Raw genomic sequence first — 26,519 nt, forward strand, 5'->3', positions numbered from 1 at the left:
AGAGCTGGGTTTCGGCATGTACAGAAAGAAAACGAACCATTTCTCAAACCTGGATTTCCTTGTCTGTTTTGTCCTATTGATATCAATCTGAGCCCTCAAATGTCCTTTTTTGACAAAGGGAAGCATGCACGACATTGCTCAGATTGAGAAACAGTTTGGATCCAAATATTACCATAGATTTGGCTCTTTCAAGTTATTTCTTCCATTGCTTTGGACCAATAAATATTTAAAAAGTTAGGTTCTGAGCTCCAGAAAAGCCAACAAAAACATTTAAACATATGGATATCTTTTTTTATTGTGGTTAAAACCATGCTCAGTAGAGATTAGTTTACAGCAGTGTTTTCTTTCTCGCTTTGCTTTTTTTTTTTTTTTCCTATCTTTTTCTTTCTCTCTTTCTTTCTTTTAGGAAGCCAGAAGGATAAACATGTTGCCATGGTGTTCTGTTTAAAATAAAATACAATGGAAAGAAAAGCAGAATGATGAAGTAACCACATGGCCTGCAGGATACACCTGATACTAATTACTGTCATGCAGAATGTTCTGGAAGACATTTGACTCGCCTGATGTATACATTCAAATCAAGCAAAGCAGGACTGGACGGCTCCTTGGGGACCATCTTGTCCAACTCTTTCCTTTTTCCAGATGAGGAAATAGGGGCCCAGCGAGAAGAAGGGCCTGGACCTCAGCCTCCCAGTTAGGAGGGAGTAGAGCCGGGATTCAACCCCCCGGGGGGTTTTGGTCGGAAACATAATTTCCAGGGTCCTTTTACCTTGGCCTGTCAGCGAGACCCTGAAAAAGAGGAGTGGGCTTTACTGGTAAACTCGGAGCACAGGGCTTCGGAGCCAGAGAGCCGAGAAAAAAAGCAGAGAGGCTGATTGCACTAGGAGGCCCAACTTTCCTCGTGGGCGCCAGGCCCTGAGAAGAGAGATGCGCATTGGATGTCTGGAGTTTCTCCTTCCAGGGCCTCCCAGGGGCACCCAGCCGAGGCCGGGGGCTCCTCCTGGAGCATCCACTCGTGTCCTTCTGGGGCTGCAGGGCTGACGCCAGGAGGCAGTGTGTCTACGACAGCCTCCAGGGGCCCGGGATGCGTGGCTACTGACGCTCTCTGGTGGCCGCCCCGTCTCCCACGCAGGCCTCCCACGCGCGGCGGGCCAGCGGGGGCCCCCGTGACGATGCGCACCCCTAGCCTCTGCCCCCGAGAGGCTAGCAACCGGGCCTGCCGGCGTCTGATTGGCTGCGCAGGCCTGACGACAGGGGCTCCTGGACGCTGATTGGTCGCGGCCAGCTCCGGCTGTTTCCTAGCTATTAATACCGAGGCTAATAAACGTTCTCCTGTTGACAAGGATGCTCGGAGCCATGATTTTTTGAAGCTTTCTTGACGTCTGCGGCTGGTGCAGGCCTTTCTGTCTCGCGAGTCCTGCTGGGGGACTCTAGTCTCTGGGGCTCCTTGCATGGTCCCCAGGGTGTAAATTGGGTGTTCTCTTTCTCCCTCCCACTACCTGACACTTTCGGGGGGCTTCCTGCCATGCCCCCCCCCCCCCAAAGCGCACTTTATCTTCGTCTCCCCAACAGCGCGCCTGCTTCTTCTATAAACGAGCCCCCCGCCCAAGGCTCGGTGTCTCTCATGACCTGGTGGTCCACTCTCAGCTCCGTGTCACTACCCGTGGGCTTACAAATAGCTCTGTCCCTTCTTTTCAGCCCCGGAGTCTCCTGTGTGTGTGAAAGCCACCTGGCAGGGTCGCCGCGCATGGGGGGCTCGCTCTGGAGCGGCTTTGAAACCCCCCAGGAGGCGCGGGGGAGCTGCTCTACCTTGAGAGTCCCCGCAGGGCCCCTCTGCCTGTCCCCTTTGGGACCCATCACTCATCCTCACCCCTCTTCTGTCACCAGGCGCTTCATCCTTGCCCTCCGGCTGCCACCCACCTGTCACCCTAAGATAGATTCTTAGTCCCTTTCAACAGCATTTTGACCTTTTCGAGAGGACATTTGATTGACGGCCCTGCCCGCTTTGCCACTCAGTGCCCGGCAGAGCTGCCGAAGGCGCCACCTGTTACGGATTAAATCTCATGTGCCAAGTCCCGGAGCACGAGGCCGTGCAAGCTATGTTCTGCCGCAACATGTGTCGCTGCCTGTTTCCCCGGGGCGGTATGGGGCGGGGGGGGGGGGGCTTCTCAAAGTGTATGTGTGTGGGGGAATCACCTCAATTTGGTGGGGGGGGGGTACCCCATGCATCTTCAAGCGGGACACAGTCCTCCTCGAAAAGTAGTTTCCCTAGAGGGACACGGCTCATGTCTAAATTATTCTCACGCCCCCTCGTTAGGGGGGTACCCCCTCGTTGACGTGTGGGAAACAGACCCCCTGGCAGAGGAAGGGACATTGGCAGGTTCTCACACGCAGGTTGTAAGCGGCAAAGCCCGGGACTCAAAACCTGGTGGTGGTGGTGGTGGTGGTTGTTGTTTTTCTGACTCCGAGATGCTCTGCCGAGCCTTCCATGTCAAAGATAGCCAATCAGAAATAGACGGGTGGGCAAAAAGGGGGTGACAGCCGCCGACTTACATTTGGGTCCCGGTTACCTCGCTCGGGGCGTTTTATTTTCCAGGACAATAAGCAGAAAGCATCGTTTTCTCTCCCTAAGCCGCATCCTCTGATAGAGGTTCCGAAATAGTCAGGTGTGTGTCCGCTGTCCCCAGCGCCCCGGCTTTACCCTCGGCCCGCCTGGGGAAAACCGTCCCTTGTCCCGTTCTCCCAGCGAATCGCGCCGGCAGATCGCCCTGCTCGGTGAGCGGGGCTCATGTCGGGAAAAAGCACCAGCGAACACAGGGTGTTGGTCATGGCGGCGAGGGGCACTGCGGCAGAATTTTTTCCTCCCTTCTTTGCTGCAATCTGGGTGCGGCTAGAGCAATTTGTCATAGAATCTGGGGGGCTCATTTTTCCGGCCAATCACTTTTGGAGAAATGAGCGCATTGCAGCAGAATGCGCTGACGTCAGAGACCACCCCTTCTGCGCCTCCATATAAACCCCACCCAGCCAGCCCCTAGCGCAGACGGCGGAGAGCTGGGATGGAGCGCGCCTTGGCCCGCTGGCCTTGGCCGCAGCTCCTCGGGAGACCCGGGGCGCCCACGCGAGACTCTCCCCACCTGGTGAGTGGTTGGCCATCCTTGCCCGAAAGGATGTGCAAAACGAAGACTACAGCCCTTCGAGGTTGGGCTCCGTCCTCCTGGCCATGCCGATGACAGACGCCGGGGACCTTCTCCTGCAGGCGGCCACCTCGCCTGGTCCCCGAGTGTCGGCAAATGCAATTCTGTCAGGCAGGAAAGTCTCGAGGCACATTTTTTTTTTTTTTCCTGGGGAGGGGGTGGGGGGAATCAGGGCCCTGTTCTCGTCCAGCCCCCTTAGCTTGAGGGCAGGCTGGGTGGTAGGGGCTCGCATTAAGTCGAGTGGGAGGAATCCGATCAGATCCCTGTCAGAATCCAGTATACCGCAGTCTCCCGGGTCTAAAACCCAGATTTTTCCATGCTCGAAGCCACCTTTAGAATCACGGAGGGTGGGAGATATGGCGGCGGGTGCATTTTGCATGCCCCCACGAGTTGGGGGGGGGGGAGCGCGTAAAGAGAAGAGTCCCCCGGAGATGTTTCCCCCCTAATTTTTGCCCAGGTTCTTGGGGGGCCTGTAGGCGTGAAGAGTACAGGTTCCCGTCCGCAAGGGATTACGGATCCAAAACACACGGGTTTAGTGCAGAGCAGACTCTGGGCAAAATTTAGAGTAAAATTGCGAACCGAGAGCATTTGGTTTCCCGTGATCAATCACTTTAATAGTGGAGAGATATGGCGCCCAAGTGCAGACGTGCCAGGAACCCCCAGGATCAGTTCCGTAGGGGAAGGCGGCTGGGGGGAGGGTCAGATCATTGGGGGCACTGGCGGAATAGAAGCAGGGGGGTGGGTTGGGGTGCAGAGAAGGCCGTGTCCTTAATCTGGGGGAGGCTAATCAAGGGGCAAGAGCGAAATACAGAAAAGGGGGCGTGTTGGAGGGTGTCTAGGTGCTGGGAGTTGGGAATTGGGGGTCGGGGGTCTTTTTAGCATTGCGTGATGGTCGCTGGAAGATTCTGACATGTTGCGGGCTTTTGACTTTTGATAAAGTCGTCTTTTGCCATTTCCTTTGTCCCTGTCAAGCCCCCCCACGCCGCCCCCTCCCCACTCTGGGCCGGCGGGCTTGGGGAGGGGAGGCGCGAGCGGGTTGCTACGTGGCAGGTTTCTGGAAGGTTCCCTCGCTGGCCGCCAGAGGGCGCTGGTGGCACTGCGGAATTTTGGGGGGCGGGGTGGTGAGGGGAGGTGGCCTTTGTTCTTCTGCTGGAGGGGGTCGAGCGCGGGATTTACTGGAGAATTCTGGATTCATTTACCTGAGGGGGGAATGTTTGGAGATCTTGGGGTGCACTGGGGAGCAGCCGTAGCATTCGCGCTGGGGCAGAGATGTCGTGATTCGCACTGGCTGTGTGACTTAGGGTGTCGTGGGAGAGCGTGGATGCAGATTAGTTTATTTTGGTTGGCATTGGTTTTGGGGTCTTATGAAGGTGGGGCTTATTTGAGCAGGATGAAGAGGTCGTGAAATTGTTCATTAGGTGCCATCGTGCAGGGTCTTGAAATTCTTGCTGTGGTCAAGAAGGGGAGGTGAGACTTGGCGGGGGGGGGGGGCGGGGGTGGTCTATAGGGCTCTGGATGATTTTAGGTGGTTTTGCCTTTATATTATTTTTTTAGTAATACTGTTTTTTGCATCACGTGTCCAGAGACCACACAAATGAGTGAAACGGTGTATTGAGACCTGGGCCTTTATAATTTTAATTAATTTATGTTTAATTGGATTTCCCGAAGGCCAGAGCCAAGATTTCTGTGTTTTTACTTATTAAAAGTGGAATCGTGTTCTGGAAAGATCCTATGGCGAGTGCCTTCTTGATAGCCTCATTCGTCTCCGGTGCATGGCGACCCCCACGGCCGGGGGGGCGCGGAAAGACCCCTGGCCATGTGTTGGGAGGGGGGTGCTGCTCCACGTCTACAGGTGGATTCTGGCAGGCGACGGCGGGCTTGGTGTTTCAGGGACTTGGCGGCCCTGCGCGACGCGCTGGTATGGGCTTTGGCCTCCCCCAGCCTGAGACCTGTTGGGCGCCCCCCTTCCCCTCCCCTCCCCTCCCCGCCCATTCTATGCCAGCTGCGCCCCTGGCAGCTGCGGGCCAGGCGCTGCGGGGGCGCGGGAGGCTCTGCTGCGCGCGCGCGCGCGCGCGCGCCGCAGGTGGCTGTGCTCCGGAGTCTTGGGTGCCGGCCGCGCGCCCCCTAGCGGTCTGTGCCTGCAAATGGCTCTTGGCCCGCTAGACCCGGCTTCAGTTTGCGCATGCGCACACAGCTAACATTTGTGCCCTGTCAATCAAGTCTTCCTTACCCCCTCCCACTTCTCTCCCTCCTCCCCTTTCCGGTTCTTTCCTTCCCACCCCTCCCATTTCTCCTCTTCCCCCTCCCCTCCTGTTTTCCTCAGCGCTCCTTCCCCCCTTCCTCTCTCCCATTCCCTCCTCCCTCCACCTCCCTCCCCTTTCTCCTCCCTCCGTTCCCCTCCTTCTTCCCTCCTAACTCCTCCCTCCCCCTCCTCCCTCTTTCCCACTGCCCCCTCCCTCTTCCTCTGACTGCCCCCTCCCTCTCTCTGCTGTTCCAGCGCTGACCGTTAGAGGTCATCAAGATGGTTTCTAATCTGGCCCCCTTCCCATGCCATAGGGTCTCTTCAGGGATGACATCATCCGTTCACCTCCTTGTCTTCAAGGACCACCTCTCGATGCCATGCTGCTGCCAAGGTGCTTGCTGCTCACCTCCACCTGATGGTACCTCAGCCCCTCTTTGTGGCAGTATATACTCAACCTGATGGGCAGAATCCCCCCTCCCCCCTGCCACTCTCCTTGCACCACGCCCGGGGCCCATTAGCAATTAAAAGACCATTTGAGATTTTAACTCATTAGTTTTTGCTGTAAATAACTCACTTAAATTTTAATGACTACCTCGACTTAGGCTTTTAAGTGGGTCCTCTAACCTTTGATCAATTGCAGAGGGCACTAGGAGTTCGACCCCTGGATGGCACCAGCGTCCAAAGCAGCCCCTGGCAGAGACCCCTTCCCCCCCCTGTGGACCAGGATGACGAAGGACGAAGAGGACCAGGACCGACCACCCAGCTCTCCCTCTTGGCTAAATGCTCAAAACCAATGCCCTAGTGAGGGGGCATTGGTCGTTAACCTCTGACCTTTGCTATCTTTGAACACTTTCCTATAAGTCTCCGCTTGCATTAACGTGCCAGCGACCTGGAGTGTTTCCCTCCCCAAAAAGTTGTGGGTCTTTCTCCGACAACAAACCCATTGTTGCCGTTGCGACGTCCTGAACGGAAGGATCCCTTCGGGAACTTCTCAGGAGGGGGACCTGGGCCAGGGGCTCGACCAGCATCTCACTGGCAATTCCAAGGCCCATGGTGGGCTTCTGGGATGAGCATGAGCCCCGACGCCATGCTTCTCAACTGCCAAGGGCACCCCCACCTCTTCTGAGATCCCCCTGGGCTTTCTGGGGGAATGGGGCCAAGAAGGGTAACCTCTCAGGGTTGTTGTGAGTATTAAATGAGGTGAAACAGCCTCAGGCAAGGCCGGGCATAGAGGAGGTGACTGGCAAATGTTTGTTGAAACAGTTTGGTAGGGTCAGTCCTTTCCCGCCTCGTCACGTGTCTCACTCTTCTCGTTTATTCTCCCACAGCGCTCCAGGCAGCCCCTCCCCACGGGGCTCTCCTTGCACCAGGTAGGGGTCCGCCAAGATGGGCATTGGGCTGGCCCGAGTAGGAATGCGAATCACGCATGTGGTCATTTCCAGAGCACTTTCTCTGTTGTCTGAGTGTGTTCCTCCCATGCCCTACATCCACGTGAACCAAGCAGCCTCCTTTACAGATGAAAACGGATTCGGCATTGATTTGAGTGATCTGAAAAGGTGGGTGGGCAAGAGGACGTGGGGGAACCCAGTGCCCTTCCCGTGGCACCGTTCACGGTGACAGTGAGGACACTGAGGCTGGAGGAGTGTAAGTATTCTGTCACGTTCTTGGCAAGAGAAGGGGTCAGAGTCGGACCCCGGGTGCCACTTGTGACTGCCCCTTAACCCCCTGGCCCAGAGTTCTACTAAGAGCCCTTTATTTCCGAAGAGACACTTGGCAGTGGGATAGCCTGTTTGAAATCCCAGCTGTCCAGGGTGGTCTGGGGGGGTCTGGGTGGCCCCTCCCCATGCTGGTGCCATGTGCTGGTCCCACCTCTCAATGACGGTGTGACCTTAAACAAGTCACTTAACTCTTCTAAGCCCCAGTCCCTTTCATGGGCTAAATGGGGATTAAAAAAAACAAAACAAAAAAAAAAACAAAAAAAAAAACCAACACAACACCCGGTTTATCTACCCCACAGGGCGCTTTTGAAGCCCAAATGATGTGACCACTATGAAAGTGCTTTGTAAATCGCTGTGGAAATTGCTAGATACTTAACTCCTGGGGGGTTAGTCCCTCTTGGTGCCAATGCCCAGCCCTCTTCTCCCTTGGTCATAACAGCACCCAGTAGGTGCTGTGTGTGTTTGCGCTCCATAAATAAATTCTGGGATAAATAAAAGCAGAATTAATTCAACAAACATTTTCCGGAACGCTGACAATGTGCCCAGCACACCGGGCCTGGTGTGTGATCCAAAGACGCTGCAAACAGTCTCCTGGAAGCTAATTGGGGTCCCCAATTGATCAGTACTTTCTTTCGTCCCCTTTTAAGCCAACCAGTTTTGTCCGGACGGGACAAAAACAACCCTGGCGCTTTAGAGAAGCCCAGCTTGGTGGAGACAATAGCTCCCGGGCATCTGAAAGGGGCTGATTGGATTATGTGGCAAATGATGGTGGAAGGGTGACTTGGAAGGTGACAAATGAAGTGGGCGGAGGGCTGCTTTGAGTTAATCCAGGCTATTAGGAGGGAACCTTTTGTCTTCCAGGGCCTGGCAGGAGCTTTTACTACAGGTTTTTACGTCCTTAATGTAAGGACGCGTAATTTATGGTCAGTGCAAATCCAGGCCCGGTGAGATTTGAGTGGGCTGTAAAATTGAACGTCCTGCTACCAGCGAGTAATTAGAGGGAACATTTATGTCTCCCCTTGCGCTCCGCGAAGGCCTTTTGCCACCATCAGTTCATTTGAACCTCACAACTCCCTGTCCTGACCCGGGGCTGGCCTGCCACCTCCAAGGGGAGCAGAGGCCATCAAGCCTTCCAACCGGGGCCCCACGGCACGTTTGCACCCCCGTCACCTCTTGGGTGGCAGAGGAAGAGGCGTCCTCTGCGCCGGTCCCTCCCGTCTCCGACCTGTCCCCTGTCCGACTCCTTCTTCCCTCTGAACTCCTAACTTTGCTCTCTCCACAGCCGGGCGCCTCCCAGGCCCCTCCTGTCCCCCTTTCCAGCCACGACAGCCTGTCTCTTTCCTTTCACAGCCAAGCTTCTCGAAAGGCCTGTCTACACTCGCTGTCTTCCTTCCTCACCTCCAATTTTCTCTTCAACCCACTGCTTCCTGACTTGTTCTGCTCCATCGAACAGCTCTCACTCAGGTAATGACTTTTCTGTCGCTTAACTCCGGACACGTTTCCAACTCACGGACACACGGACACATTTTCGTTCTTTCCCTCCCGTGGCGTTCGGCTCTGGTTCCCGAGTCGACACATCCTCCCCAGACGCTTCACAGAATCCCCTGCTCCTGGCTTCCCTCGTCTTGGTTTCTCCTCGGAACTGGACTATTCACATCTCTCTGGGAAACCTTCTCCTGCCCTCTTGCCGGGTTTGAGGCCTGACTAAATCGCCTGGTGCTGAGGCCTTGGGGTTGGTCGGTTTTTTCCAAGCCACGTTTTTCTCGGTTAAGGAATAGGGTTACTGATCTTTCCCCAGCAGGTCAGGTGGGATGTGTTGCAGGTAAGAACCGGGCACTATTTGAGGGTCTTGAAATAAGGTCAGTAAAGTGTTCGTGAGAAAATTGGGAGTCCTCATTAGCTTTTCTTACAGGTTAAGTTCCCACGGGGAGAACCAGAAAGGGAACAAAGGAGTGCGGGCCGGGTGGGGGGGGGGAGAGTAGCTGAGAAAGACCAAAAAGAAAAAAAAAAAAAAAAAAGAAAACAACAACAAAAGTAAGAAAAGACACTGAAGGCACTAACAACAAAGTAGGGAGAGGAGACTTAGAAAACAGTAACGTCTCCCCAAAACCCCATCCAGAGAAAGTTTTCCTCTCGGGTGTCTCGGGCTAAAAAAAGTAAACAGGAAAAAGGTTTTAAATTGATTATCCCAGTGACAAATCCCAGGAAGCTTTCAAATCAAATTGCCCCATTTTAGGTTTTTAACTCCTTCTGTCAAGTTTAACCTCTTTACCTCCTGCATCCTGGTGAAACCCTCCCCAGCCCCCCTCGCTGGTGATTAAATCCCGAAGGTACACGCAGTCTTTCAGGGAGTGAATGGCCCACAGAAAGAGCCCTCCCGCTCCCCCCAGCTGTGGTTTTCAGTTTTATTCCACTTTCCGCCCTCTTCCCTTAATGAACACAGGGCTAATCTTGGGCCTTGTCAAGGAAGAGGCTGCAGACATTAATGAGGTAACTGCTGGACTCCAATATTCGTCTCATAAGGAGCCCTTCTTTGTCTGTGAAGGAAAAACACACTGATTATCATAATGAGGTGAGCTAGCGTCCGCAGGCAGGGGCGACCGGTGCTTAGGCCACACTCCTAATTCTGGTGCCGGAGCGAGCCGGGTTTCATTTGCTCCTCATTTAAGTCTTTGCCTCTGTCCCAGCGTGGGGCCCATTGAGCGGGGTTGAAAGTTGAAGGCTGCTCTGGGACTGGCCGCAGATAGGGCCCCTTTGCAGAAGTTCCTTTGTTCCACCCTACCGCATACAGATGTCACAGTGGTCCAGGTGCTTCTTGTCTCCTGGCTTCCTTCTCCAGAAGCCCGGGGAATGGGGGCGCGTGTTTCCTACTGAAGCACGCACCTGACCTGTTTCTCGGGACTCCCTGGCCATCGCAAACTTCATTGTCAAGCGGTAGAAAAAGTGCCACAGCCTACGTGCAGAACCCGTGGAATTCTCCCCCAGCCAACACCCGTGGAATGCCCCCATCCTGGTCAAGAACTAGGTGGATATTAGCGCCCCATAGGCCCCCGCCCCCGCCATGGACCGGCATGGTTTGGGGTTCACAGTTGACTCCCACATACTGCCGAGAGTCAGCTTCAGAGGGCCAGCCGTTTGTCAGGGTCACTCAGTGAGCCAAGTGCACAGAGGGGACATTACAACTCCTATGCGGCATCAGAAGCAGTTAAGTCCCTGCTTTTACAACCCCCTGAGTCTCTCCCTCCCCCATATGCCCTGTGCCTCGCTGGAATGCACCCCGCTTTTGTCCTGATTTGAACCCCCCCAGAGCCCATCGGTGTCTTTAGAGCCTGAAACTTGCCCTTATATGTCCCAAGTTCTGGACTTTCCTTTCCCTAAGGCAGATCAAGATTAGGTCACTCCCAGTTCATCAGACTCGTGCCAGACCTGCCCAACGGAAGAAAAACAAAACTAAGGGAGAAGGGAGGTGTTTGGAACAGGGGCGCTTAGAAAAGGTGGGAGGGGGACCTGTTGGCCAGAGATTCTCTGGCATGAGTCAGAATGAGCCCCTCTTCGAGTCTGCCAAACCAACTGTCCCCTCCACACACATTGAAGGGTGTCCAGGTGACCCAGATGTCACCTGGACGAGGGGACTGGGAGTGGATGGGCACCTCTGAATATAGGGATCCCACCAAAACCTGCCCCTCTCAGCGTAGTTACTGGAAAGAAAAATAGAGCAGTTCCTGGTGTTTCTGAACAAGAGGACTTTTAAATAGGAAGTTAACCACAGGCCTCTTCTCCAATGCGTGCTAGCAATTAAGCTACAAGCCCCCAAGTCCCTAATATTCCAGCATTTGAGAGCCTGGGGAGGGGGTGGAAGGCATCTGTTAGCCAGGACCTTGGGGTTTGGTGCTCATTCCTGCCACCCTGAGTGCCTGGCACATGATGACATCTCCCCTAAACTCTGCCCCTGCTTGGGTTTCTGGAAACTCAGTCAAGCCTTCCTGAGGCCACGAGCCGAGGGGACTGAGCTAATTGCTCCCTTGAGCAGAGGGGCGCCCCTTTCTAACTTGTCCCCTTGTTTCTGCGGTGCCTGAGCAGGACCCCCGGCACCCCACTCTTCTGGTCCCGGGGTCCAGTCTGGGACCCTGTGTGAGCTTCCTGTGTGAGCCGCCCTGGCTCCCAGAACCTACTGGTCTCAGTGTCCCTCAGTGAATCCATTCCGGAGGCTCTGGAGTCCCAGGAAGATGTGGCTTCACCAGGTGGGAAACGAGAGAATGCACGAGGCCAGGAGATGCCCCCGCCCCTGCCCCCGATTCTGAGGTTCTGTGTTTCTGCTTTTCCTGTCCACCTCTGTTCTCCACCCCCTCCTCTCGTCCCCTCTACCTCCCTCCCTGTCTCCCGATCCGGTCCCCTGGGGGTGCCCTAGGCCGGCCCATGTCCCCTCTGGGTGCCCTAGCTCCAGCCTGGCACAAAGTGGGGTTCAGTAAGAGTATGTGGGATGTCTGTTTGGACAGGTGAGTCAGTGAAGGACCCGCCATACCTGTATGATGCTAGAGGGGAGTCTTTGGGAAGCAAGGAGTTTCAGGTAAAAGGGTGGAGGCTGGATTTCGTCTCACTGAGGGGGAGTGGGCATCGTCCCACCCCCGGCCCCATTTGAGCTGGGCCTTTCTGGTCTCACCCCTTCATTCACTCAGGCGTCCATCCCGTCATCCAACAGTTGATCCTTACTGAGCAAGCCCACGGCCCGGCCCTGGCTTGGCCCCTGAATCCCTAAGTGCATCCCTTGATGGCCTCTGCCTCCTGGGGAGGGCTGGCTTGGGGGTGGGGGGGGGGATGGCGGTGTTGCTTTGGCTGAGGACAGCCTCTCCCTGTTCGGTGCAGGAGCCGTGGCCTCCGGCTCTGTGGAGAAGGCAGGCAGGAGGGTGTGAGGGGCAGTCCCGGTCTGCCTCCCTTTGGCCAGTTGGCCCCCTTGACCTTTGATTTAAACCCTGGAGGAAACTTGAACCTGTCCATCTGCAGGGCTCTGCCCCCCTCCCGCCCTCTCTGCCTCCCACCCCCCATCCCGTAGCTGAGTGCTGGTGGCTGTCCTGGACCCCCCCGCCCTACCGCTCAGGACCGCGCGCCCCTCGGGCTCTGGCCACACGGGTCTCCCCCTTGAGTTGGCTCCGCAAACCGGACCCCTTCCTCCATGATGCCTCCCTCCCCCTGGGGCTAAATCCAGCCCCTTTGCCGCCAGGGGGTTGGCTGGGGGGGCCTGTCCCAGGCAAAAGGGCAGGTAGCCGGGACCCTCCAGGGAGCTCTGCAGCCCCCGCCTCTGCCTGCTTGCCAACCTGCTCTGCCCTGCCTGCTGGCCAGGTCGACCCACCTGGAGCTCTGTCGCCCGACCTGACCCACCCGCCCCTTCTCCGTGCTCGAAATCACCGGGCTCGTGACTCTCTTGGCCTCACTTGTCTCGCCGTCTGCCTAGCAGTTTGGTTTTCTTTGCTGAGCCCACACCGCTGCCTCGTCTGTCCTCCACCTGCTTGCTTTCTGCCCTTCTGTCGGGTCCAAATACTCCTCTCCCTAAGGACCCCTGTCCTCCCCCAGAGAGTTTGCAGCCGGTCTCCAGTGCTCACGGGACAGGCCTCCCCCAGACATCCTCGGATGCTTCCTCCCATGGGGGTGGGTGGGGCAGGGCCACCATGGCCGCACCCAGACTTCGGTCCCGCCCCTCGCCCCCGTGCCTCTTGTCGTGTCCCCCTGGGTGTTAGCCACAGCCTGTCCCTGTCAGCCCTGGGCTCTGCCACGTCCCAGGCCTCGTGACCGGTTTGGGGGGCTGCCACCTGGGCCCGTGGCCTCTCCTCACACCTCTTCCCATCACTGCTCATCTCCACGAGCCACCTCCTTCCACCGAAAGCCACGCCGCAGGTGAGACGGGGCTCCAAGCCTTTTCGAGCTTTTCCGGAGTGCTAGCCTGGCCGCAGTCCTAAGTTCCCGCGTCTCCTCCAGGTCAGCCCTGTCCCTGGCACGCGGGCCGCAACCTGGTTGGGTCGGCCGGAGAACCAGACGGAAGAGGCAGGAGAAGCCCCCGGAGGAGCGCCACCCTGCACCCAGCCTTCCTTCCCGATGCTCGCCTGGCGTCTCGCGCCCAGCGCTGTGCCTCTCCGCTCCTTCCTGGCTCCGGGTGAGTTTCTTGCTTTCTTGGGACACCAGGATTTCGCTGGTTTCAGCACACGCCTCTATTCGAGAAGTGCACATTTAAGCCGGGGAGGGGGCAGCTACCAAGAGCGGAGCCTGTTCACCAGGCCTGCGAGCTGGGTGTCAGCGGGCTGCCTGGAACCAAGACCCTGGCCGCCTGGAGCCAGCGTGAGCGGGGCTCACCCCGGCCAGTGCACGCTGTGGACCAGGCGCGGTGAGTGAGGGGTGTCCGGCTCTGGCCGGGGCCCCCGAGAACCGGCTCGGGCCAGGCGCACGGTGGGTCCTCGGGGAAGCTTTGCTGAGCCTGTGGGTGGCATGCAGGGCAGAGCGTTCGCCTTCTCTGGGCTCCGAGGCCCAGCCAGAGGGCCAGCGTGGGCAGGTGGAAACAGGAAAGCGCGTCCGCCTGTAGCCAGAAAACGTCTGTCCCCGAACGCCGTGCTGCGTCAGCCCCTGTGTGAATGCTGGGGTCTCCCACACGAGGCTCTGACGATGCCTTTCAATCACAGAGTGGTTTTTGAGTGAGTTCTTCTCTGGGCCCTTCTTCCTCACCCCTGAAATTGCAACAAGATGGGAACGCTGGTGTCTGTTTAAAGAAAATTCGTAACGATAGAGAAGAATTGTAGCCACACGGTTCACTCCAGCACCGATCATTTGTTTATCCTCACTTACTCCAGACGCATCGACGGAGCCAGGGGGGTGCTCAGGGCTGGGGCTCCTTTGGGCTGCCTAAGACCAGCTTTGCCTCGAGGACCAGAGGGTCTAGCCGCGTTCCCTGGGAGATCCCACGCGGTGATGTGGCCCATGTGGCAGCCAAGCCAGGTGGACAGGAAGAAAGGGAGCTGGGCTGAGGGCACTTCGTGTTTTGGGGCCCCAGGAGCCGAGTCTCACCGCGGGACAAGAGGGTACTGTGTCAGGGCCAGCAGGCCACGGGGATGTGCCAGCGAGGCTGGCTGTGTGCCTCGTGTGCCCCGCATCGGATGCTCCCGGGGTAGCCACTGGGGTGACGAGCGAGGGCAGTGAGACTCCCCTGGTGGTCCAGGTGGGAGGAACGGCCTGCTGAGGCTAACTCAGCCTCCCAGACGTTTATGGAGCCTCGGGTGGGTCCCAGCGGTGTCCTTGGTCCAGATGCCAGCATCCCCCTTGGTGCCTACACCCGGGGCTCTGCGAGAGGGAAGATGATGATCGGAGCTCCCTGCCGGAGTGTGGGAGGGTCCCCTCCAGGTGCAGCAGCCCACGGGCCGCCTGCTGTGGACCCCCAGGGTCCCTGCACCGCCCGCTTACATAATGGCTTTTCATCAGACGCAGGCCTTCCACAGCCTTGCCCCTCTCCCCGGGAACGGAAGTGAGGTGTGGAGGTGATTTTTAAACACAACCCCGTGCAGGCAGCAAGGGGCAGAGAGAGGTATCCACACCTGGGGGCTGTTGCCTTTATCTGCTTGTTTTCGCTCCCCAGAGAGCCAGTCAGGCTGCGGTGAGGCGGGGAGTGTGTGCCCAGGGCTAAACCCAAGGAAGGACACCGGGAAGCCCCGCCCTGTGATATTTGCTCCCTAGCTGGCATTTGCGGAGCCACCACCTGCAAGCACGGTGACGTGGCAGAGAGGCCTGGGAGGGAAGCTTTACATAGGGCGGGATGCAGGTCTGGGGTGCGGTGGCGGGGGAGGGGGGGGTGTTGTTTCCGGAGCTTACAGAGCAAATCCGTGTAGCTAGTCTGAGCCAAGTGCCCATGGTTTCTGGGACATCTCAGGACTCCCTCGAGCTGGGCTGAGCTGAGGGGCAGAGTCAGGTGCCCAGCCAGTCCCAGACGTTGCCAGCCCCCCGCCCCCCACCCTCCACGGCAGTCTGGGATGACGTCTCTTTGGGCCCCCTTGTATTTCAGGTGCACTTGCGAATATTCGGTCTCGGGCAAACACGTATTTTTGCGTGTTGTACATATTTGGGGTTTTGCGCGTCATTAGGTGGAAAACAGATGAAGACTAGATCGAGGGTTCTTCTCAATTAAAGAAGTTAAAACACAAGCTCGTCAATCAGCCGTGCGGTCGGACGTCCCAGGAATTACAGAACGGCCGTTGTTAGGTGTTGAAGGAAACGGCATTTTCAGGAAAATTCTTTTTTGATGGATTGGCCCGTCCCTGGGCGGTGAGATCCTGGCTGGCCGGACAGAGGGCGGAGGCCCTGTCACTGGCAGGAGCGGGGTTCTCTGGCCATTTGTCATGTGCTAAGCTGTTTCCCGGGGCCTGTCTCTAGCTGGAGGCTGCCGGGAGGGCACCCATGTCAGAGGGGGGATGGTGGTCTTGTCCGGAAGCTGGCCCTCCTGTTCCACTGGCCTGCCCCTGGGTGGGTGTGAAAGGGAGCCCAGAGCACAACTCAGCCTCTGTGCTCCTAGAAAGGCACCAAGCGTCCCTCTGCCCCGCATTTTCCCACCTGCAGGTTCCTTGGTGGGGGGAGGTGCATTGAAGCTTTCAAGGCCCCTGACCTTGTGACTTGTGATTCAAACCCCAAATGCATTTCCAAGCACATTTCTCCAAATCATGTCAAAACCTGGCAAGACTGAAGGGCACCAGGATGCATGTGTTTCTTATTCATTTACATGAAGTAACTCAAATGTGTTTTTTATGAGCAATCTGACTTCTAGAAAGAGAAAAAAAAATCTACCCATCTTTAATGAGCTTGCTAATGAATTTTTCCTTGAAAAGAAGAAGGCGGCTTTACACAGAAGGGGGTGTGGAGAGAGACAAATTAAGGTTCCAAAGGGTTAAAGGGCAGCGGGCAATGTGGAGACCAGCATTGTCAGCTGAATGGCGAAGGGCTCGCGGCTCCGGGGGCAGTGTCTTTTTAGAAGACCAGAGTTTAACACAGTTGTGGATGAAGGCCCAGGAGCCGTGCCCCCTTCCCGCCGCTGCTTTGAGCCCTGTCCTCTCTCCTAAAAGGGGAACAAGGAAGTACAGCCTGGCTCCCGTCTCTGGGTTCGGCAGATGGAAAATTCTGGCAGAGAATTGTATCTTTCCCAACGAGGCCATCTCAGATGTGGGGTTCCCATTTTGAAAGGGGGACCCAAGCGTGGGTGGGGAAGGAGGGGGCGCTCCCTCCACGGTGCCTTGGGTCCAGGGGACAGCCCCGGGTCCCTTGCGGCTTTGAGAAGCCGGGCCCTTAGGGAAGGCTTTAGAGAAGGACGGTGTTGGAGATGCCGGCTCTGGTTCTTGGCGTGGAACGAGTCAGTGTTTCAGAGCCAGGAAAGGTGTGCATTGAGAGAGCCACTGTCACTCCCTTGGGAGGAGGTTGGACACCCTCGGGCCACTGCAGCAGGACAGAGCAGTGCCAGCGAGAGGGGTCTCGAGTTTAGTTGGATCCAGCCGAAGTGGGGAGGACCCATCTCGGGGGGAGCCCATACATCCTGGAATTTCTAGCGTCTTCTGGATGTTAGACACTTGGTCCCATACCTCGGTCCTCACTGTGGAGAACTGATCGCCCCTACCCGTGCTTTTGGGAACTGAGTGGTGAGAAAGTCTCCAGAGATATCCGCGTTTGTCTTCCCAGCTCCCTTGCCCACCCCCACTCCCAGTCCTGGGATCGTGAGGGACCAGGGAGCAGAGCAGGTGCTGGGTAGCTCAGGCTGGGGTCGGCCCCACTTGGGATGCGTGCGGGAGGGGAATTAATCAGGGGGAGAGGAGAGTGGTGGAGGGTGTAGTCGTGGGTCTCTTAATTGCTCTCCAGTTTCTTTGGGCTTACAAACAATCCAGATGGAGAGTTCTTAAGTCCCCCACCCTGGGGGTCGGGGGAGAGGACGGCTGCCCACCACCTTTTGCCTGGCTTCTCTGCGCAGTGAATAGGGTCTTTGGCAGGGGCTTAAGGAGGGACTCTTAGCCTGGGAGCTCCCAGGGCCGTTTGAGGCGGAACAAAGGCGCAGGCAGAAAGGAATGTGGGGGAGCCCCCCATGGAGAACAGCCACCTGGGGATAATCGGGAGGGCCGAGTGCACATGAGTTTTCCCAGGTCCTGTGAATACATTCTTTCAATAGAAGGTGCCTTTTCTTCAGATGAAAAGAAGAAAAGTTCAGTCACCTTCCCTGGAACGGAGTGTGTGTGTGTGTGTGTGTGTGTGTGTGTGTGTTCCCTCTGGGGCTGCGGCGGCCCCTGCCCTTGTGTGTGTGTGTGTGTGTGCGTGTGTGTGTCAGGAGCTGCAAGGCGCAGACAAGAGGCCGCACAATGACACGGTTAAGCAGTCACCCCAGCAGCGTGACCTCAGACACGCTGGTGCTCCTCGGGCCTAAGGGCTTGTATTCTGCAAGTTTCTCAGGAGGAAGAAGAGTCCTTGCCTGTAAACAAGGATTTGATCAAACCGGGCCTCATGCCCGAGAGAAAGCCAGGGAGGCAGATGGGGCCAGGGGGACAGCGCTCCGGCGTGGAAAGTTGGAGAAGGACAGTCAGAGGGGCTGGAGGCTGACCACGTGTCTGTGCCAGGCGTGCGGGACTCCGCTGGGCGGCTCCTGTCTTCGAGGCTCGTTCTCTGGGCCGTCCCGAGGGTGGACATAGGGTTGTTCCCAGCAGGTTAGGGAAGAGGGAGCTGGTGCTTGCAGTTAGGGAGGGTGGCGGGGTCAGCGTGGCTCACAGGGCCAGGGCGGCCCCCAGCAAGGGGACCCTCTCGGATGGAGGGCAGAGAGCTTGCCCCAAACTACCCTGAGGGCTCCGCCCCCCTGGACCAACGGGGCGATACCCCGCCACAGAAGGAAGGGGACCCCGTCCCAGTCCTGGCCGGTGCCTCTTGCTGCTGGCTTCCGGGCCTCCATTTTGCCATCTGTAAAATGAGGCAGTAGCCTGTCAACCTTGCATGGTGTTCTGTAAGGCAGAAGGAGCACGGGATGTCAGCTAGGGAGAGGCCAGGGCCCCACTTCACCGGAGTGGGAGGACAGAAGGCCTCAGGTGTCCAGATGGGGCCCCCACTGGCCTCTAGGACGCACTCCCACTACTCAGCACTGGTCACTGAGAGGAGGAAACTCTGAACGGGTGCTCTGAGTGCAGCAGCTGCCCTGGAACAGCCTTCGGGAGACCTGGTTCCAGCCCGGGCTCAGCCCCACCTATGGGTGTGACCTTGGATCCTGTCTCTGGCCTGCTTGGCCTTGATTTTCCCAACTGCAACATGGGGCCATGCAGGATCTCGGTCATCTGAGGGCCCTTGGAGCTCTGGCTTCCTTCTGGCTGCCTCAGTGGTCCTCTGTGGTTTGTCTGTCTGCTTGCTGGGTCTCTAGAGTCCGAGGGCCCGGGATTACTGGTCCGCTGCTGTCCGGCCTCCTCTGCTTTCGAGAGGAGACAGAGACCGGAGAGGGTTGATGCCTTGCTCCAGGTAGCAGGCCCTGGATGTGAAGCCCACTCCCAGTGGCTGGGCCCCGCTTGGCCAGCACGGGCAATGGGGTTGCGGTCATTAGCCAGTCCCCCCTCCCCAGCCACTTTTTGACCCCAAGATCCTGATAGTGCTCACACCCCAAGCTAGCTCCGAGGGACTGCCTGTGGGCGCTGGGGCCGGAATGGCATTTTATAGAGCGTTTTACCAAATGGGTGGGCCGCCGGCCAGGCCTGGAAAACCCTTCTGGGCTGTGGGGTGGTCACCGTGTAACGGAGCCGAGCCGGCCCCGTGGCGGCGGGTCCCAGGAGGCTGTGGCTGCCGCACCTGCCCCTGTGGCTCACCTGGTGCCTTTTGGTCACGAGACCCTCGGCAGCACCTACGTTGGCGTCCTCGCCCGCTCGGCTGAGAACTTCCCGAAAAAGCCATCAGGGTGGTAACTTCTGGAAAAGTGATCAGTCCCCAGGCTTGTGCTGGCTGCCCGTCTCGGACCCAACTTGGAAGCTGTCTGCGGCTCTCTCTCTGTGTTTTCGGCTGTGATAGTAAACGGCTCGCGGGGCCTCGGGTCGGTCCCGCACCGGGTTATTGCCGCAGCGGGCTGTGGCCTCTGTTTTGTGACCTTGGTGGCAATGGTACCTGGAAGCTGAAATGAGGAATAGCGAAATTGCCAACTTCAATTAGACCAGCGACTGCCTTTCCCGGGGCTGTGCCTCCACCACTGCTCCATTAACCGTAAACATACGCCAAATAGGCCCTAATTCTCTCTAATTGCCCACTCCTGAAGCAAAGAGTGAAATTCCAGGAAGAGGCATATGTAAACATCCTCCATGGCCCCGCCAGCCAAAATTAGAGGGCTGATGGGGGCCAGCAAGAGAGGGGCCATGATTTCAAAAGATGGCCCAATTACCTCTCCCATTTTCATAAATGGGTCCATAATGTCCAGGCCCCGGTCTTCACAAAGGTACAGGAAATTAGCTTTGCAAAGAGCCTGCGTCTGTGAGGGGAAGTTGTGGGAGGGTGGTCTTTACTCAACAGGTAGGCAGCCTGAGATCTGAGGCGAGCCTGATTATTTGTATAAACTACAGGCTGTATTTCTGGAAATCACCATTTTATTGAAAATAATCCTTTTAACGTCTCTCCCTGCACTACACATCCACGAGTTATGTGTACCAAAGGCATGCCAGATCAGTTGGGTCCGGTTGGCCTCCAGAAAAGAGGAACTTTTAAGACCTTGAGCTAGAATGTTCTAATCCTGTTAAGCCACGGAGGAGGTTTCTGGGGTGTCCACCAACGCTTCCTGCGTGGCTCGTGAGTTCAGTGCACGCATTTGTGAGGTCTGAGCTCAAATGCTTGCGGCGGCTGTTCCCCTGGACCCTGTAAGGAGGCCTTGTGTTTTCCTCTGGTTCCAGACAGTGACTCATCTCTGCAGCTTTTCTGACATCTGTTACGATTCCAGCCCGGCACTGCGTTGTTATACATCACAGCAAACGCGGGGCCGGTGCCCACAGCTTTGAAACTGTCGCATGACTTTGCCAGGGCTGTGTCTGCACAAGCAGCCTGGGGTCTGCGTGAAAGTTAATCAGGGACAGTGAGGAACCCCGGGGAATTCTTGGAGCCCCCGGGGCAGAAGCAGGAAGAGACCCAGATGCCCCGAGCTACCTCTGATTTCCCTGGTCCTGGTAAACGCACCAAAGTCCTTTCCCCAACTCTTAGTCCCACGGGAGGTGACAGTGCCTGGGGTCTTGCTGTGCATTCAGGGTCTGGAGTCCCATTGTCCCCTTAGGACTGTGGCAACCATGAGGGGCGCACCCCAGGCGCTCGCAGGCCCCTGGGGAGGCCTGGAACTGTCTCGGGTGGTATCCAGCTCAAAGTGGGAGGCTCAGAGGGGCACCTGGGTGGCTCCATCGGTTGAGCATCTGACTTCAGCTCAGGTCCTGATCGCAAGGTTTGTGAGTTCGAGCCCCGCATCGGACTCTGTGCTGACGGCTCAGAGCCTGGAGCCTGTTTTGGATTCTGTGTCTCCTACTCTCTCTGCCCCTTCCCTGCTCACACTCTGCCTCTGTCTCTCTCAAAAGCAAATAAACATTAAAAAAATTTTTTTAAAAATGGGGGGCCCAGAGCTTTTACCTAACCAGAGTCTGCCCTTGGTCAGCCACCAGCTTCTATTTATTAACATTTATATCTTAAAGACTATTTGGTTTTTGTTCATAAGATCAACCGATGAGGGGAAAACAGTGTTTGGGAAGCTCAAGGCCAAGGAAGGAATTTTTAGGAGGATTTGGAAACGAGTTGTGCCCTCCTGTGTCCTGGCCGAGTCCTGGGTACACAGTGATGGACGCTACTGAGAATAAAGAGGTGTAGGCAGTGGGGGGATCCCCTAGGGCTTAAGTCAGGGCAGGGGGAGTTGCAGAGAGCCTCTTCCCACCTTGGAGCTCCCTGCCTGCACCCGCTCTTGCCCCAACCTCTGGTTCCGCCCTCACCCACCTCAGCTGTCACAGACCACCTTTCGGCCACACCTCCTTACCTTCACTAGACTCTACTGAACACGTGTGCAAAATCGACTTGCTCAAAATAACGTTTTTTGTTTTATTTTATTAAATTATTTTTTAATGTTTATTTTTGAGAGAGAGACAGAGAGAGACAGACCATGAGTGGGGGAGGGGCAGGGAGAGGGAGACACAGAATCCGAAGCGGGCTCCAGGCTCCGAGCTGTCAGCACAGAGCCCGTCGTGGGGCTCGAACTCACGAACCGCGAGATCATGACCTGAGCTGAAGTGGGACACTCAACCGGCGGAGCCCCCCCAGGCGCTCCTGTTTTGTTTTTTAACAAATTGACTTCTTTCCTGAGCAGTCTTAGGGTTACAGAAAGAGTCAATGGCGTCCACACAGACCCCAGTTTCTCCCGTCATTAACACCTTGTAGCGTGGCGGCACATTTATCTTGCTTGCGGAGCCCATCTCTGATGCGTCGTCATTAGCTAAAGTCCAACGCTGACGTCACTGGATCCGCTCTCGGCCTCCTACGGTCTGTGTGTTTCGACAGATATGTAATAATGTGAGTCTACCATTAAGCGACTCACTTTTTGTTTAAACTTGAAGGCAAATGCTCGAAACTGAAGATTGGCTGCGCCTGGCCGCGGCTCTTGGTGGGGCTGATGAAAATTTGTACATGGTTATGAAGGTGAAGGTGTTTGTCCAGACGCCACAATCGTCCATCCTGTGACGTGTGCGCTGTGGTTTTAGGACACGCTGTCCATTAAAGACCCCGCAGCCCACTCCTCTCGTCTTGCCCCTGCTCACACCCCCATCCCGCTGGCTTCTCCCTGAGCACATGCTGTGCCTCGGCTGTGCCCTCTGTCATGATAGGATGTCCTTCCAGGGAATCTTCTCCCCACCCTTTTGGCGTCCAGCTCGGCGGTCACTCATGCAGTGGCTCGACATCTTTGGTCTCCACAGAGTAGTACTTGGATGCACGGGTAGCTCTCAGCCAAGGGCTCTTGGGTCAGGAGCCTCGTTCCTCCTCTCTGCCTGCCCCCACCCCCCCATCCTCTCCAGACTCAGAGGAAGCTGGGGTGCGGAGCTTGGCGGGAGAGTGAGGGTACCGAAGAGAGAAAGGTTGGGTTTTCCCAATCCCACACTCGCTAGAAGCTGGGGAGTCCCTGCTTGGGGTGGGTGAGCTTCCAGGGCAGTGACCCAGCGCTTTCTCATTCCAGTCGAAGCCGCCATCTGGAATTCTCCGTGGAAGAGACCTCGACGCGCGACCCGGCACCCTCCGGCTTTCAAATCGTAAGTTGCTGGAGCGTGGGGAACGCATCTGTGGCCTTGTCACTGAGGGTGGGGGGCTGCCTCCCGGAGCACACTGCCAGGCAAGCCCCGCGGGAGGGAGTGGTGAGCACCGGCCAGTGGTCCGCTCACGGGGAGGTGGGTGCCCAGCGAGCCACACTGATTGCGGACCTGGGGGGGCTTGTGTTCTAAGGCAGGACCCCCCAGCCTCCTTGTGTTGTCTCTGTGGCAAAAGAATTCTATAGGCGGCTTCGAGTGCCGGACCCCCAAAGAATTCCTTCTCTTTCGATCCTCTACCTGAATGGCCCTTTCATTATTGAGTGTCCCTTTGGCTCTTGTGCCCCAGGGCAGACTAGGACGGAAGTGCCCTTGTGAGCTGGGGGGCCCTTCAAAGGGCCGAGGAAAAAACGCGGGCCGAGGGACCAGCCTCTCAAACGGGCTTCGAGCTCCAATGACCTTCGCTCACCCCCTTGAAATGTCTGGAAAACAGAATGGGCAGATTTTCTGTCTTCAAAGTTTCCGGCTAAGTCTCTTCAAGTTCTTTATTGTTTGGGACTGAGACACTCAGCAATGGTAATGGGTAGTTGCTTTTGTATCGGCCTTGAAAGGCCCAAATATTTTCATATTGCTACAGACAAAGCCGTCTATTTAGAAATGAATGCCATGTCTGTCGTTTCCCACTGGGGAGACTGTGTACAACGTGTGTGTCTCTGTGTACTCGAGGGTCTTGAAACAGGTTTCTCATGGGGATGCCCATTCACCGGGGTCCAGGGGGAAGCACCAGGGAAGAGTCCAGGGGCCCTAACTGCATACCTGTCCCGGTTTGTCTAGGACGTGAGCCCCGGGAGGGTCTGGCTGCACTAACATCTACTCTGCCTGTGCCTGAATGTGTCATGTGTATGTGTTAAGGACTGTGGGGCGCGCACACCTTGGTGACCAGCTTGGTGGGAGGAGGCAGAAAGGTCGAAGACTGTGGACGTTCCGTTTGTCTTGTTGGGAGGTCATTTCACTGGTATCTCTTACGTGGTCCAAATAAGCGAATGGATGGATGAATGAATGAAGGCACCGGGGCACGAATAAACAAATAACTAGGTGGGGAAGTGAAAAAGCCAGGATGAGAGTACAATGAGCACGATCCCATTCGATGCCTAGGAGATTGATACAGGAAACCAACAAAATATCGAATCACCGTGTAAAGAGAGCCACACAAGAACCAGTATCCAGTCACCACGGACCAAGGCGTACGTGTGATTCAGATAGGTAGCCCCTTAGGTCTATCGTAAGAGAATAAGACCCGAATGGAAGCAAGAATGAGTAGGAAGGGGAAATGCAGAAAGCAGTGGTGGACAGGACCGTACCGTACGCTTAAACCTTTGCTAAGAGGCTAGATCTCACGTGAAGCGTCCGTAGCAGAAAAGATGGTAAAAGGAGTGATCAGTCAGGGCGGGAGGAAGCTGTCGGAGGTGACGGATAGGCTTATGACAAAAGATCGTGGTGCTGGGGTCCCGGGCGACGCTTCTCTCCAGATTCACCAGGTTGCGTACGTTAAGTAGGTACGGCTTTCTGTATGTCAAAGCAAAGTTAAAATGAAAACGAATAAAGAGAAGGCCACTGAGAGAACTCGCACTGTTGACGATGAGAGCAGGAACCTCATCAGGATGAGAAGGTTCGAGAAAGAGGGAGCAGGTGTTTGGGAGGGAGAGCGAGTGCGGCAAAACGCAAACAGTGAAGGAAAGGAAGAAGGGTAATTTCCTTGGACGAGGGGGTGAACACATACACAAGGAGGCCTGTGTCAGGTTATTGTAAACCAAGCATGACGACGAGTCCCCCACGTACGTGCTCCTGGCATAAGAATAAGTAAGTGGCAGAGAAGGAGTTCAAAGAATCGTTAAAAAGAGAGAGAGAGGACCCAGGACACCAGAGAAGAGAGTTAACTTCTACCAAAAGTTTTCTAACTCCGGGCACACATAAATAAATCAATCCCAAAAGGAGAGAAAGCCAAAGAGAAAGAGGGAGAGAGGGAGAGAGCGAGCTCACGGTGGAAATGCCTGGACCCAGATGGGAGCACAGCGTGAGGGGCTTGTGGTGTCGTCCGGTGCTGGGAGCTGAGCCTGTCCCCCGAAAGGGTAAAAGAAAGAGAGAATAAAGTAAAATTATCTAAATAAAAATCAAGCACGGAAGGAAAAGTCACAGACGGTTGGTCCAGAAACACATTAATGGGTGAATAAATTCAGGCAGGAAGGCAGTGGTAGGATTACTGATAGGAGACTGTCATGCGTCCAAGCTCATGGTTAGTCCGTTCTCCAAGCCGTGGTGCTATCGATAAAATAAGGAGTCTCTAAATAGACAAGTCAGTCTCCAGAGAGACACCCGGGGTGGATGGAGTGAAGGGTGCCGGGCCCCGCAGGAGCACCTGCTGGGTGTCGGCAGGGTGGTAATTCATCTCATCTGGGCACCCGAGCACCAGGAGAAGGCAGGCAGGGGAGTGGGAGGGGAGAAGGGAGAGAAGCAGAGCTGGGGCAGGTGGTCACAGGGTGGCGGCGACTAAATGGCTAGGTGGGAGGTCCACGGGGGAGGGCAGGCTCAGACTGTGGATTGTAATCGGTCCAGGTCTGAGCACTCACCCCATTAGTAGTGGAGTAAGTACTGAGAAAGAGAAAGAAAACAAGGAAGGGAGAATGAATGGAAGGAAGGAAGGAAGGAAGGAGAGAGGGAAGGAGGGAGGAAGGGAGGGGGAGGAAGGAAGGCAGGAAGGGAAGGAGGGAGGAAGGAAGGCAGGAAGGGAAGGAGGGAGGAAGGAAAGGGGCGGAAGAAAGGAAGGGAGGAAAGGAGGGAGGGAGGAAGGAAGGGAGAGGAAGGAAGGAAGGGAAGGAGGGAGAGAGGAAAGGAGGGAGGAAGGGAGGGGGAGGAAGGAAGGAAGGTAGGAAGGGAAGGAGGGAGAGAGGTAAGGAGAGAGGAAGAAAGGGGGAGGAAGGAAGGGAGAGGAAGGAAGGAAGGAAGGGAAGGAGGGAGAGAGGAAGGAAGGAAGGAAGGGAAGGAGGGAGAGAGGAAAGGAGGAAGGAAGGAAGGAGGGAGGAAGGAAGGAAGGGAGGCAGGCAGGCACCATGACGCTGCAGGGGCAGGGACCATTTGCATGTGGCATTAGGATTCAGGGGTCCCTGGCAACTGAGCGCCAAAGATCAAGAGAGCCAAGAAGGGAGAGAGACAGAGAGAAACGATGGAAACCGGCTGGGGAGGTGGGGGGACCGTTGACTATAGATGATCATGTATCCAGTCAGGCGCACCTGTCATCCAGAAGCAGAAAAATAGTTACTTAACTGGGGAGAAGGACCTGATGGATGTATGGACATTTGAACGAAGGAGCGAAGGAGAAGAGAGATTTGCACCGACTGACGAGGAGGGTGCCTGATCTCTGAAAGAATGAAAGGCAGTAAGAAAGATCAGAAGGGTGGAAGACAGAAACCAATCAAGATGGGGGGGGGGGAGTGAGAATCAAAATTAAAAAAAAAACAGATTCAACAGTGAAGTCTATGAGAGGGTACTGGTTTAGCACCAATCGCCCACATTAGTTCAACTCTGGGGCCACAGAGTTTTTAGATAATAAAACCAATACCATAGATACAAGACCGAACGTGGCCCATGAACGAAAAGTGAATACGCACATAGGTATACGAGAGAGAGTGCCATGCCTGACAAAAGCACGAGCGGGCACCGGGGGCCCGGAATAGTGACGGATTCGAAACTGGACTCCTGACGTTGTTAAATAAACCCTAAACCAGATCACCAGCTCGAGGAATTAACGAGCAAAAAGCAGCCCCACACGGACGGCGCGGCGAAGGCTCCGGGAGCCACAGATGATGGTTAATCCAATTCTGTGCACCTGAGGTCCATAAATAAAAGAATGAATATTGAAATAGAAGGGTGACAGAAAGAATGAGTGGACGCAGGAACGACTGAATTGTGAATGGAGATTGCCTGCAGCAGCCAGGGAGAGGGCTACCCTTTGGGGCTGTCAGTCATCTGACTCCAGGCCCCCGAGGCCCCTGAGAGCGACAAGAGAGAGAGGAGGAGAGTGGAAGGAGGATCCGTG

General features: G+C 56.1%; 1 protein-coding gene across 1 annotated transcript; it reads left to right on the plus strand.

Annotated features, from left to right (window-relative positions):
• The first annotated feature begins 1,172 nt into the window (after positions 1-1,172).
• Positions 1,173-25,120, plus strand: LOC115517104. Its single transcript, XM_030320243.1, has 9 exons — positions 1,173-1,242; positions 2,017-2,142; positions 3,093-3,286; positions 5,751-5,827; positions 6,700-6,806; positions 8,505-8,618; positions 13,125-13,299; positions 22,360-22,432; positions 22,776-25,120. The coding sequence occupies exons 1-9, from the start codon at positions 1,173-1,175 to the stop codon at positions 22,986-22,988; spliced, it is 1,149 nt and encodes a 382-aa protein (XP_030176103.1). The 3' UTR covers positions 22,989-25,120.
• Positions 25,121-26,519: the final 1,399 nt, after the last annotated feature.

This window comes from Lynx canadensis, chromosome B3 (genome assembly GCF_007474595.2).
Source record: "Lynx canadensis isolate LIC74 chromosome B3, mLynCan4.pri.v2, whole genome shotgun sequence".
Lineage (NCBI taxonomy): Eukaryota > Metazoa > Chordata > Mammalia > Carnivora > Felidae > Lynx > Lynx canadensis.